The sequence below is a fragment of the Hemicordylus capensis genome, chromosome 1, assembly GCF_027244095.1.
Source record: "Hemicordylus capensis ecotype Gifberg chromosome 1, rHemCap1.1.pri, whole genome shotgun sequence".
Classification (NCBI taxonomy): domain Eukaryota; kingdom Metazoa; phylum Chordata; class Lepidosauria; order Squamata; family Cordylidae; genus Hemicordylus; species Hemicordylus capensis.
Window position 1 is genome coordinate 329,579,189 of NC_069657.1, and position 13,992 is coordinate 329,593,180.

The 13,992-nt window shown below is 40.9% G+C and overlaps 1 protein-coding gene across 2 annotated transcripts in view; it reads right to left on the reverse strand.

The window, feature by feature from the left end:
• ATG5 (autophagy related 5) overlaps nucleotides 1-13,992 on the reverse strand; it is a 50,456-nt gene that overhangs the window by 34,629 nt on the left and 1,835 nt on the right. For both annotated transcript variants that reach the window (XM_053287670.1, XM_053287714.1), the window contains exons 2-3: nucleotides 9,618-9,782; nucleotides 7,625-7,752 (exon numbers count right to left, since the gene is read on the reverse strand). In XM_053287670.1, the coding sequence (XP_053143645.1) occupies nucleotides 7,625-7,752; nucleotides 9,618-9,725 (236 nt within the window). In that variant the 5' untranslated portion in view covers nucleotides 9,726-9,782. The remainder of the gene's footprint in view (nucleotides 1-7,624; nucleotides 7,753-9,617; nucleotides 9,783-13,992) is intronic.

Consider the following 13,992-nt stretch of genomic DNA (forward strand, 5'->3'; position numbering starts at 1 on the left):
CTAGGGAGGCATTTAGGGAGGTTATGCCATCTCCTGATGATGCTGACATGGTGTAGTAGATCTGGGTGTCATCAGCATACTGATAACACCCCACACCAAAGCCCCTGATTATCTCTCCCAGCGGTTTCATGCAGATGTTAAAGAGCACTGAAGACAGTATGGAGCCCTGAGGGACGCCAAACATAAGCTCAGATTTCAAAGAGCACCAGTCTCCAATCGACACCATCTGGAATCTGTCCGAGGTAGGAGCGCGATCACTGTAAGACAGTGCCTCCCTCCCCTAACACTCTCAGATGTTCCAGAAGGATACTGTGGTCGATAGTATTGAAAGCCACCAAGAGATCCAAAAGGACCAACAGAGTCACACTTCCTCTTGTCAATTCCCAACTGGAGATCATCCATCAGGCCAACCAAGGCAGTCTCCACCCGACAGCCTGCCCAAAAGCTGTTTGAAATGGGTCTAGATAATCAGTTTCCTCCAAGATCATCTTGGAGCTGAGAGGCCACTACCCTCTCAATTACCTTGCCCAACTATGGGAGGTTGGAGACAGGCTTATAGTTGCTCAACTCTGAGGGATCTAATGCAGGCTTCCTCAGAGAAGCATTTATGATTTCTACCAAGCCTCCTACAATGGCCTCCCTGCTAGACAGAACAAGCCATGTTGGACAAGGGTCAAGAGAACAAGGGGTAGGCCTCATCACTCCAAGCAGCTTGTCCACATCATCAGGAGTCACAAACTGAAACTGATCCAGTTGAACCACATAAGAGGAGTTTCTGGACACCTCCAGACACCACAGTAATTGTGCAGTCTCCATCAAAGTTGGCCCGAATACAAGAGATTCTGTCTGCAAAGAACGCATTAAAAACATCACAGTAGGTAACCGATGGCTCCAAATTCTGATTCAATTTTGAGCCAAAGAAAGCAGCATCTCCCTCAAAATCAGTATTCAGGTCTATTGCTTCCATTTATAGAGAAAATGCATACTGCCTTAAGATGTTCAAAAGCTAGTCCAATGAAAAATCCCAACCAATGTCAAGTCTCATGTTCTGAAAGTTTTATTGACAGCTCTTGTTAAATTTCATGTCAATTGCTGACAGAAACTGAAAGTGGTAAATACTTAAACTGAAAGACTAGGGGAAAGGGGTCTCTGAAGCTATGAGCCACAAATGATTAAAAACACCTTATGCAATAAGAGCCTTCTATAATCTCTACCATGAAACTCCAGCAACTTAAGTTTGCTCTTTTATCATGTGGAGGCAAACTAAAACAAGACTAAAGGAACAAGGTTGTGCAAATGTCCCTGTTACTAGATTACATACTTGATCTCATTATGTTTATAATTCTGCTACAATCTGCTACAAAGGGCAACTGGTTACAAAATCAAAATAAGTACAATATTTGTATGATGAATAACGTAACCAACAGTAGGCAGATTCTTTGTCAGATTTTTCATAGAGATTGCAGCAAAATTTTGTCATTTTTATTATTATTATTTAATGAATTGTTATCCTACTTTTCATTAAGACTCAAGGCAGCTTACAATAAAACAAATCTCACAACACACACATACAACACAAAAAGCAGTAAAATCACAAACCAGCTGCTAAAACTATAAATACTGAACAGCGTAATTGAAATGGGAACGGCCTTGTTTTAGAAACAAGCAATTTAGAAAGGGTTTTAGGTTCTTTTGAAAAACAGTGAGACAGACAGTTTGGCTCTCCCTTGAACCATAGCTGTGGAGCCAACATAGCTGAGAAAGACCTGTCCCTGGTACTGACTGGAAGAAACTCTGCCAGCAGCCATCCAGAGAGCAAGACATCATTGGCAGATTTCAATGGTCAAGCTAGTTGACACATAAGTAGGTGAATCTTCAGATAGCTTGGTATTGGTTGTAATGAGATCTAAAGTTCGAGACCAGCACTTTGTATTGAATCCAGAAGCATACTGGCAGCCAAGGAAGTTGGGGCAAAATAGGTCTAATACGCTCTTGTCAGTTTGCCCCCACTAATAACCAAGTGGCAGAATTCTGAACCAAATGAAACTGCTGAACCATTTTAAAGGCAGCCCCACATAGTAGTCTAGTCTATATGAAATCAACACATGGGTAATTTAGACCTCATGAAGGCTGTTAGATTTAGGGAAAACATGCTGGCAAGTGTTCCTTTTATCAAAGAGAAAACAATGGTTAAAGACCATCAAAACAGGATTATGATCAAGTTTGGTCCAAATCAAGACAGTCATATCTACCACCTTGTTAGCTCTCCAAACAAACTAGTTCTGACTAGGCTGCCATGGGTTCAGGATGGGCATGCAGAGGACAGGAAATCATTTTAGCAAAGTCCCAAATACCTAAAGGTATTTAGGTCCAGTAGTCATGCACATAGGACAAGGCCTGTCTCAATTCTTGCCCCCAGGGTCGTGGAATTCTGTCCCTGTGGGGATGTGCTCCCTCACTCCTTCCAGAGGCAGGTGGAGGCTGCCATCTCTGAGCTTTTGGGCAGTAGGAGGACACTTGTAGCCTTTAAAAAGTTACCACTGCTGTTTACGCTGCTCCTTCTCGCCTGTTTTAGGTTGCCTTTTATTGTTGTTTTTAGTGTTTGCATGCTTTTGTTGTTGGAAGCCGCCTTGGGGGTCCGTGTGTTGAAAGGCGGCCTAAAAATAAATAAAAATACTGTTTAAAGATACTATTAAAATCAACAAAGTACTGCCACTGGCTAGACAGCAAGGCCAAAATACTACTGTAATGATCTTTAACAATGCTGTTACTAAACCAAGAATTAAAACCCTATCTTGGGGATCAACATTAATTGCATTTTAGAGAATATACTTCATCTGATGACTTCATGCTAATAAAAAGGTTCTTATTTTAGATGGCTTAAAATTTGTATGACTGAAACAAAAACAAGGTGTACAAAATAGAAATAGCTTTTACTGTACAAATGTAGTTATTTAGCACCATCTGCTGGTTAGGTCACTGCTAGCAGGCAGCAAATCCAAGTAACCACCAATGCCATCAAAGACACCAACATCTGTTTGGTCTTGCAAAAGACTTTATTTTGTAGAAACTCCATCCAGATGGGTCTCTTTTATCAGGGTCTGAGAATGAACAAGCCACTACATATTTTAAAATTCCAGAGAAGTAGCTGTATAGCCAAAACACGTCACGGCTGGAATCCAAACTTATGGTTGCACAATGGCACAAGCACAAGGGATCTTTCCTACCCCTTCCTCCCCACTGAACATACACTTCTGGGAATCCATTTCTTTTGGCACTTGAAGTCCAAGATTTATTATGGCATAAGCCATGAAAGCCATAACACAATAAATCTATTATTTATTTAACATATTTGTATACCACCCAAAATACAAGTCTCTGGGCGGTTTACAACAAAACAATAAAAAACAACAAATAAGAAGGTTAAAGCAGAATAATTTAAAATTTAAAATGTTAAAACTATTAAAAATAATCAAACTACTAAAACAGTATCTAACTAAAAGCCTGGGTGAACAAATGAGTCTTGACTGCCTTTTTAAAGCTGTAAGAGATGGGGAGGCTCTTAAGTCTTTAAAGGTGTTACAAGACTGTTTTTAAATATGTTTAGAGTTTAATTTCTATACTGTCTTCAAGATTACTACTGATTAATATGACTAACCATAATTCCTGGCTTTTAAATACTACATACAAGCATGCTTTTTGGCAATACAGCTCTAAAATCAATGTTAAGAACAAGAGAGAATATTAGTCACCATTCCAGAACTATTAGAAAGGCTTAAGGTGTCACACATGCTGCTTGTAAAACAAAATTTGCCACTTTCAAATTGAAAGCATATCTTAGACAGCCAATTATTCTACAAGCGCTGGGAAGCAAGATGCATTCCACTGAAAATGGTCAGGGATAGAACCTTTTTCCCAGTTCCAAATGCAGAACTCCTTTCTGTTTAAAGCCAGTCTTGTCATACTATAGTAGCGTGATCAAGAAAACCAACCAAGAATGGAACTAAGAAAATGATACAACACCCACAAGACTACGCAGATAGGAGCAGGCTTGATTTACAATGGATAGTGCAACCCAGGGGTCCTTAACCTTTTTGTACCTATGGACCCTCAGATACGCAACAATTTTCCACTCAGTGCACAGAACTTGCATTTTAAAACTCTAGGCCCATTTCAAATGCATTGCTGGGAAAGACCAGCAACAAAAGAATCTCTTACACTCTGGTGTCTTTCCACAGTGAAGGTATAATTAAAATTCAATAAAAATAAAGCATGTACCGCATTTGATTTTAAATGATGCTTTGGGGGAGTGGCATTTAATTTCCCACAGACCACCTGGACCTGTCTCATGGTCCCCAGGTTAAGAAGAACTCCTAGGGTTGGCCTTCACCAATATAAATGGATAGGTGCCATTCACTCCTGTGGGCAAAGAGCTGCAGCTGAAAACACTGTGGCAGTGGAGACAAACCCTGTCTTCGCCTCAAATACCAGGTGGTCTAGCCTTTGCTGACAAAGAGCTCACAGCAGATTACAACATGTTTCTATGCCCAGAGCACCAAAAGACCCTATGAACAGCCAAGAAAAATGCTTTCCCTCCATATACACTCCACCTCTTATGTCAACAGACATTCCATAGTTAGTTAGTTAGTTGCATAATAGTCAGCATTTGATTCTGAAAATTGGGCTTCTAAGAAAATGGCTTAATGGAATCAGGCTATATAGAAGATATGAACTGTTCAAGGTTATGCTGGTCTATAACCAGAATAAAGATTGATTGAACTATTAAATAACGGAGCCACAAACCTTCCCCACCCCCGCCCCCACGGTCTTTAAGAGAAATGGATGGTCAGAATGGGGGGAGGGGGTCAAGAGAAACATACTATTATTTAAAGTAAGCTTGTCTTCAGTGTTCTACTATGCAAGATTAAATGTAGAACACTGAAGACAAACATCTAAGTTTAAAAGTTTATTCTGGAAGAATGTGCCAGATCAAACTAAACTAGGATTTGAGACAAGAAGAAGAAAAACCTTACAAACATTCTCCCCAAGGCAAAGAAAACAAGGAAAATGGGGTTTTTAAGCAGCCACAAACTCTTTATGAGTCACTGGGAACAACAGTTAAGTTCTTGAAGTAGTCTAATCTTGACTGTTCAGCCACTGATGTTATTACTGTAGAAATAAGAATAGGTACGTCTAAAATTCATGTGGCATGCCACTGCAGAATCGCTTGACAGTTTAAATATTTGTAGAATGACATTAACTAAAAAACCACCATTAAATGTTTTTAAACTTGTCAAGTTCCCTTTTATAGGGCTAGTACCACATATACTCAGCTAAGAATCCACATCTCCCAGAATTACATACCACAACAAGGGACATTTGAAATCTGATTACTAATAGCTATTATACACTTGCAGATGCAGCAGAATCAGGATCGTTTCCATTTGAAAATGGAAAAGTTAACTTTTTCTAAGGATTTATTTGAGTTAGTACAATTATGGTTTCAAATATATGGCCATGATTGTGTGTCAATCACTAATTCACAACCACACATTCATAAGCATATCACAGTGCACCTCCTCCAAAAACCTGGGCATCGTTGCAACTAGAATCCATGATGTACAGCAGCTGTAATAATTAGAAACCCTACATCAGGAGATACTAATTAGTACTACTTTGTGAAAGTGTGTAACGCCATTCTCATGCAGCAACATCCAAAGGAGAAAAGCAGGCTGCGAATGCCATGATATGCCAAAGAACTTTGCAATCACTTAAAAATAACATTCACATCTCTTTTTGTGAAACCTAGTATATCTCAATTGCTCAATCATCTTTATTTCAGTCTTTGACCAGCTTCTAGCATATATCATATTATGTATTCAGGGGCTGACATTTTAGGGTGTACTACACTAAACCACCCACACACCATATTTTTAATTCAACAATTAAGGCTGGTGCAGACACAACTTTTCCCACTGTTTTGGGTCAGCAGCTGGCCACTGGATCATGGTATTCACCCTGCCCCACTCTCTCTTTTGTAGAATGCAAATTCCTCCTAGCTGTCTTAGTTGTGGCTAAGCGCTACTTGATAAGGGCTAACCAAGGTTCCCACTTAACCAAGTCCCAAATCTAATCAGAGTTCTTGTTTAATAATCATAGTCAGTGTCACTGTTGGCATAACTTTTAGCTATGGTCACGGCAAGAGTGAGTGTTTGGAGAAATGTAACATGCAGGCCCACAGCCCGCTTATGACCATGCTGGGGCTTTGTCTAACCGTGGATCCTGCTTCACCAGGATTTGAGGCCAGAGTGGTTTCAAATCATAGTTAAGCAGAAACCCTAAACTCAAGTTGCAGGTTGTTATTCATTCCTATTGGTAAAGTGCTGTGCTTCTATGGGTACAGGGCCGCGTAACCCACAGGGACATATTTCTGGAAACAAAGAGGACTTTTGGAGGGAGGGGAGCCAAGTGAAAACTGCGTCCCCATCCCTCTCCCTGCACACTCACCTGCAGAAAAAGCCTTTGCTGGAGCTTTCCTGGTGTAGCCCTTCTGCCCTTGTACCACTGCAGAACATATGGGCCAGTGACCAGGAGAATGACTGGTCACTGAACAAGGCACACATGTTCAGCAGTGGTACAAAGGCAGAATGTCTGCACCTTCACAGAAAAGCTGAAGCATGGCTGTGGGCAAGAAGGATGGGGGAGTAAACAGCCAACATCCAGACTAAATTACTCATGAGCAATCTCACTGAAATTACCAGGATATGTTAATCATGCTTAGCTTGCTCCATCAGTTTCAATGGGACTACTCATGAGTAACTTAGTCTGGCTGTCAGTGGCTTTACACTAAGCAATGGATAGGAACATAGGAAGCTGCCAGATACTGAGTCAGATCCATTGGTCTATCGAGCTCAGTATTGTCCACACAGACTGGCAGCGGCTTCTCCAAGGTTGCAGGCAGGAATCTCTCTCAGCCCTGTCTTGGAGATGGTCCCAGGGAGGGAACTTGGAACCTTCTGATGCTCTTCCCAGAGTGGCTCCATCCCCTGAGCGGAATATCTGACAGTGCTCACACTTCTAGTCTCCCATTCATATGCAACCAGGGCAGACCCTGCTTAGCTAAAGGGACAAGTCATGCTTACTACCACAAGACCAACTCTCCTGGTCTCTCCTGAATGTATCAGTACATTCTAAAGACCATAAATTTAATGGAAGAGGAGAACGCCAGATGCCGAGATCTCAAGCTTACACAATCCTCATATGCTATACTTGTTGCTGCACACACCTGTACAGCCTGGTTTTTGTACTTACAATCAGCATCATTGTTTACAATCTGGACTTCATGCATAGGCAGAGCAAGGAGAAGTTCAAATGGATGGTGCATGTGTGTTAGGTATATCAACTAAATCTGGGCTTCTCATATTTTTACAAAGATTCAGGCTGTTACCAAATGTTCCTTTAAAGAAAAAAAGTCAAAGGGCATTTTTTAAAAAATGGGCAGCTCTCAACAAATGTTACCTACCAAGGCTCTGGTATGATTCTTTCAATTTGTCTGCCAACACAAGCCAAGAACGATGCATAGTGAGAAATCCTACATACTAACACTTTAAAAGTACTCACTCACCATTTCAGCGGAGTGCCTTCATATTCAAACCATATTTCCACAATATCCTCTTGCCTCATCACCTTCTGAAAATGTTTTTTCACTTTGTCCGTTACAAGTGTCAGGTAGCTTACTCGAGGTAAAAGGAGCTGGAAGAAAAGGTTTGCAAAAATGAAGCATTTACAGACTTTGCATATCTAACTGAAGACAGCTTGTGTGGCTTGGAGTCAAAATATATATTACGTTTTAAAACGTTATTTTAAACACGGTGCAATTGTGTCATTTGAGACCACTGGAACCAGGTAAGCAAGTCGGAAATGAGGAGAGAAGAAAAGACAACATCACTGGCCAGCATCCAGAGCAGTGACAGCGGAAGACACAGTTATTGCAAGCAATTCTTCCCTTCCCACACTACTCTCTAAAACCCAAACAGTCATCCTTTCTTGTGAAAGATGAGCGATCCTCAGCAATGGCATAAAATGTGGCTGCGGGGCTGGAAGGCTTTTTGAAGACCCTGGAAATTTCTGTGAACTAAAGGTGCCTCCATACGGTTTCTAGGGTCTCCCCTCCCCCTGTCCCTCATGCAGAGAGGACTCTGTTTGCACTAACTCTGACTTCAGCTAATGCCACTCTAGATGCCAGTCACAGGTTCTAGGCACTGCACATTGCCATAGCTACAGCTGTGCATCAGCATTTCTACCACCACCGCCAATCTGTAGGATTGCTGTGTCACTTATTTGTAAATAAAGAAGTTATACAGTATTGTGAAATATCTGCAGCTGTTTGCATAATATATTTATTTAATATGAACTGGTTTGGTTTTGTTCTAATGATACAGGGACACTTATGTATCACTGTACATTTATGAAAAGATGTACAAGTCACCAAATTTAAAAATCACACAATTTGCCTAACACATGAACAGCAACTGCATATTAACCATCCAATCCTATTTGTGTTTACTTTCAAGCAAGCTCAAATGAACTGAGTTCAAAGGGCCTCGAATAAACTTAAGGATTTCGCCTTGAAAGGAAGGAAAAATTATCAAGGGTGCAACCTACAAAGCATCATCACTACTAAAGCTCCATTTAAGAAAGAAAGAAAAAACCCTGAGAGAGAAAGAGATTCTTCCAGGGATTCTCAACGTCGGGTCCTCAGATGATATTGGACTTCAACTCCCATAATCCCCAACCAAAGGCCACTGGGACTGGGGATTATGGGAGTTGAAGTCCAATATCATCTGAGGATCCGACGTTGAGAATCCATACTATAAACCATCATCTGATATGTGAAACATACTTTTTTTATGGAAGAAGGGGACATCTGAGCAAAAGGAGAGGAAAGCAACTTGCAGGGACAAATCAACACAAAAGAGAAGCAGAAGCATTATTATTATTATTTGCATAAAGTGAAGAGTGAAGCTTCTCCCAAGCCACATAGGCTGATTCAGTCTTCACCTGACTAGTGAGTACTTGGAAGTATCTGGGGGGAAAGCAGAATTCATCATCCTGGTATTTTCAGGCTATTGTTGTTTCCTGGGCATGCAAAGGGAACTAGCCTAGTAAAACAGAAGAAAGTGGAACAACACAATAAAGCCTTTACGCCTTAGCAGTATCTAGGTTACAGTTTCTCAGGGCCAAACTAAATGTTGTGTGGGTTCCATGACTGGAGTTCCCCACATTTACTACTGCAACTATGTAACTTACACCTGCAGCTATGGCAGGTGCGGAGACCCGATCTGAAATAGAGCAGCAATCTATGGATAGGGAACGTTAAACCCTTTGTTCTGTGCCAATTTCCTGATGCGGCCTCAATGATCAATGGAATTAATGTTAATGTTGGTATTAATCAGGCTGTGCCATTTTTAATACTACAAAGCAAGGTTATATAATGGGAGAAAGTATTCATATCTATTGGTAAAGGCAAATATCCAGCACAGCAGGTTCCTCAGATACAGTATAGGCACGTACTAGACATCAGATATTACTGTTTTACATTCTTTTAAAATACGTACATAATAAGGTTCAGCTTCCCTTTCGGTAATCTCATCGTGATATAATGTAAAACATGTTGGTATTCGTCCAAACCACACATCTCTAAGGACATCTTTGTCATCTGTCATTCTTCCAGGAAGTACAGAAGCACATGAAGGCTAAATTAATTACTTCAGAAAAAAACACTGTGAAGAAAAGAAAAGAAAACAACACTAATCCTGTAAGTGTTTAGACTTAAGAATATATGAATCATATTACCCTTTTAGTGTGTTTCCACAACACATGATAATGAGCATGCTACATTGTTAAAAAATAAATCACATCTCTGTCTTCCCCCCACTCCCAGGTTGACCTGACAGAAAATGCTGATGCTGAACTGGCACAGCTTTAGCTTAACTTTGGCCAGTACTAATTATACAAATGCACAATGAAGACAGCGTCAAAACACAATGTTGAAATCCAACTAGTTGTAATATGAAGGATTTTTATCTCTACTTCCCGATAATCACTTCCTAAATTTAGGAGACAACTAGAAGATGAGACTATTTGTTCTGCTTTCCTACATTACTTCTGTTGGCTGCAACCCTAGGCAGTCATAGCACTGGTTTTATTATTTATTTATTTGATTTTTATACCGCCCTTCCGAGCTGGCTCAGGGCGGTTTACAATTAAAAAACAGAAATCATTAAAAACAATTAAAACAGAAATACAAATATAAACACCAATTTAAAAACATCTTAAAAAACAATTTAACTATCAAAACAATTAAAACCCTGAAAACCAGGTTAACATTAAAACAATTAAAACTAATTAAAAATCCTGAAAGGCCAGGCCAAACAGATGAGTTTTAAGGGCTCTCTTGAAAGTCAGTAAAGAATTAAGATTACGAATTTCTGCTGGGAGTGCATTCCACAGCCCAGGAGCAGCTACAGAGAAGGCCCGCCTCTGAGTCGCCACCAAACGAACCGATGGTAACTGGAGACGGACCTCCCCAGATGACCTTAACGTGCGGTGGGGATCATGTAAAAGAAGGCGCTCTCTAAGATATCTGTTGCAGGTGGAATGTTCTTCCTGCGGCTCAACAAGCTAGCCATTTTTCCATTTAAGACTGGTTTGACAATTTCTCCAGTACTGGTGGCAGTAAACTTTCAATATACCTCTAGCTGTGTGTGTGCGTGCTGCATGTTTCCCCCTCTGCCATGCTATGCCCATATAGGATCTGACTCTGGTTCTTTCTTAAGGACATAAGGGTAGCCCTGCAGGATCAGACCAAGGGTTCATTTAGTCCCACAGCCCAGTTCCAAGAGGCAGTCAGATGCTTCCAGGAAGCCTACAAGACAGACAGAAATGCCAAAAAGCCCCCTCTCTTCTTTGTCACCAACAGCTGATATTCACAAGTATACTGCCTCTGAACATGGAGGTTCTGTCACTGATACAGCCATCCTTCATTAATTTGTCTAGTCCGTTATACCAAAACCTAGTTGCCATCACCCGATATGGCAGCAAATTCCAGGTTAGCTTTGTGAAATACTCTTGCTGGTTTTCAACCTACTGCTGATCAATTTCACTGAGCATCTCCGAGTTCTACCATGAGTGAAAAAAATGTCTTTCTCGTCCATTCGTGATTTTAGAAACCTCTATCATGCACGCTCCTTAGTTATCTTTTCTCTAAACTAAAAATCTTCAAATGTTGTAGCCTTTCCTTGATAATTCAACCCTTGATCACTTGGGTTGTCCTTTTCTATACCTATATCCCCTTTGAAATGGGGTCACCAGAATGGTATGATTTTTCAAATGCAACCATACCACAGAGCAATGTTCTTCACTGCAAGTCCTGGGAGCCAGTGGCTGTTCCCATTGACCCTGGCTCCCTAATTGTTCATTAGGCCAGTATAAAGCTTAATGGGAAGGAAAAGCAGGAACAGTGTAAGGATGATTTATTGAAATTCTAAGTCCTGACGTGTTTTAAGGTGAAAAACCTCTTCCTCAGGGGAAAGACTCCTTTCAGGGAAATTATTTAAATCTATGGTTGTGATCTTTTGCTATTTTTTCAGGCAGGGGCCACACTGGCAAACAAAACAAAACAAAACACCCCACTGATCCTTTTGTAGAACCACTGAACCCGACCTTCAACATGAGCCATTTCCCACCACACTGACCTCTGCACAGTGCTGCCTTTTGCCCGGTGCAGATGAAGTTCCTTTGAAAGAAACAGGGCTCAAGCCCCAATGCCATTTTGGAAGGCACACATGGAGTGCTTGGAAATGTAGTTCTTCCCAGTGCTTTCCCCACAAAGCTCCACCGGGAAAGCCCTGGGAATGACTGCATATCTGAGCACTCTGCGAAAACCTTCCACGAAGGCACTGAGTCTCAACAGGGCTCTGTTTCTTCACCACATTGAAAGTCAGTGTGGTGGGAAATGGCTCATGTTGAGGGGGGGGGGGTTTGGAAGGGGGGGCAGAATGACCCCTGCCTGAAAAATAGTAAAAGATCACTGCCACAGATTTAAATAAATTGTGATACTGGCATTATTTGAAATTCCTTGGCCAGTAATGGAGTGTGCCACTATTGGCATTTTCAATTCTACTGCACACAGAATTGATGTTTTCTCCAAGTGTCCACACAGCCCCCAGGATCTCTTTCCTGGGTAGCCACAACCAACTTCATTTGTGAAGGGTTTCTTTTCATTGTTCTTCTTTTGTTTTGGCCCCAAGACACTCTGCATCGAATCTCATTTTCTATTTTGTTATCAATTTGTCTAGCTTGGAGAGATCCTTCTGGAGTTCTTCACAGTTTGCCTTAAGACTTTACTCTCTTGAAAAAGTGTGTGTCATCTGCAAGCTTGCCACTATACTGGTCACCTTGACTCTTTGTATCACTTTGAGAACAGCACTGGTCTCTCTCAGGTCTTTGAGAAACCCCACTGCTTACTGCTCTCCACTGTAAGAGTTGCCCATTTCTTCCTGTCTTTCACTGTCTATTCTCTATGGGTTGCAATCACAAAGAGGACCTGTCTTCTTACCTGCGAAATGTACTCAAAAACCTCTGATGAGACAATCTTTTTTGGGGGGTCTAAGTATATGTTGGCCATTGGATCACCCCATTTACAACTTTCCTGATAGTTTCAAAAAGTTGTAAAAGGTTGATAGGGCAGGACTTCCTTTTGTAGAACCAGACTGATCCATTCTCAGCAAGACTTGTCCTTCTACAACTTTAGTTTTACTACCAATTTACCTGGGTCTGAGAACAGGTTGACAAGTCTGTAATATCCTTGTTTCCTTTAAAAAACAACACCACCCAAACACTGGTTCTACACTGTCCTTCAATTCTCTGGTAAAGAGGCTGACTTTAATAATAAGTTGCATATTTCTGCTGAAAGATCAGGAATTTCACATTTGAGCTCTTAAAGAAGTTTCAGGTGAAACTTCTTTAAGGAAGTTTCTTTAAGTTTAAGTTTAAGGAAGTTTCTTTAAGGAAGTTTAAGGGAGAAGAGCTGATCTTGTGGTAGCAAGCATGACTTGTCCCCATAGCTAAGCAGGGTCTGCCCTGGTTGCATCTGAATGGGAGACTTGATGTGTGAGCACTGCAAGATATTCCCCTCATGGGATGAAGCCGCTCTGAGAAGAGCAGAAGGTTTCAAGTTCCCTCTCTGACTTCTTCAAGTTAGGGCTGAAAGAGATTCCTGCCTGCAACCTTGGAGAAGCCGCTGCCAGTCTGTGAAGACAATACTGAGCTAGATAGACCAATGGTCTGACTCAGTATATGGCAGTTTCCTATGTTCCTATGAATGCCATTTGGGCCCAGTGACTTATTAATTTTATTGGAGTTTGTCAGCTAGTTCTAAAACTCCATTATTTGACAAAGCTACAACATAGTTTCTCAGATGCCCTCCACAAAAACAAAACAAAAAACCAAGCAGGTTAGCTACAGATCAAAATCTTCTGCAGTGAAAACCAATGCAAATAATCCATTCAGCTTCTCTGCCAGCACTCTGGCCTTCTTCAGTACTCTTTTGATTTCTAAAGATTTTATTGCCCCCCTGGCAGTTTTCTGTTTCTGATGTTTGTTTATTTTAAAGGTTTGGTCTTTATGCACTTAGCAGTTTATTCCTTACATTCCTTCTACACTCAAGAGTTGTGTTCCTTTACCCTCCTCATCTGAGGAAGACTTTCACTTTTTAAAAGAAGCTCTTTTTAAAAAAAAAATTTTTTTGTGGATTTCTTTTTTAGCACTAGCATTAAACCATGCAAGTAACTTCTTGGATTCCTTCATCCTCTTCCTTGTCTGCCATATTAATTATTTCCAGGTCTCTGAAAGTGGGTTTAAACAACAACTCCACAGCAGTAGTTTTAAACAATTTCCATGTTTCCTGAAATGTTCCGACTCTCTGCTTCC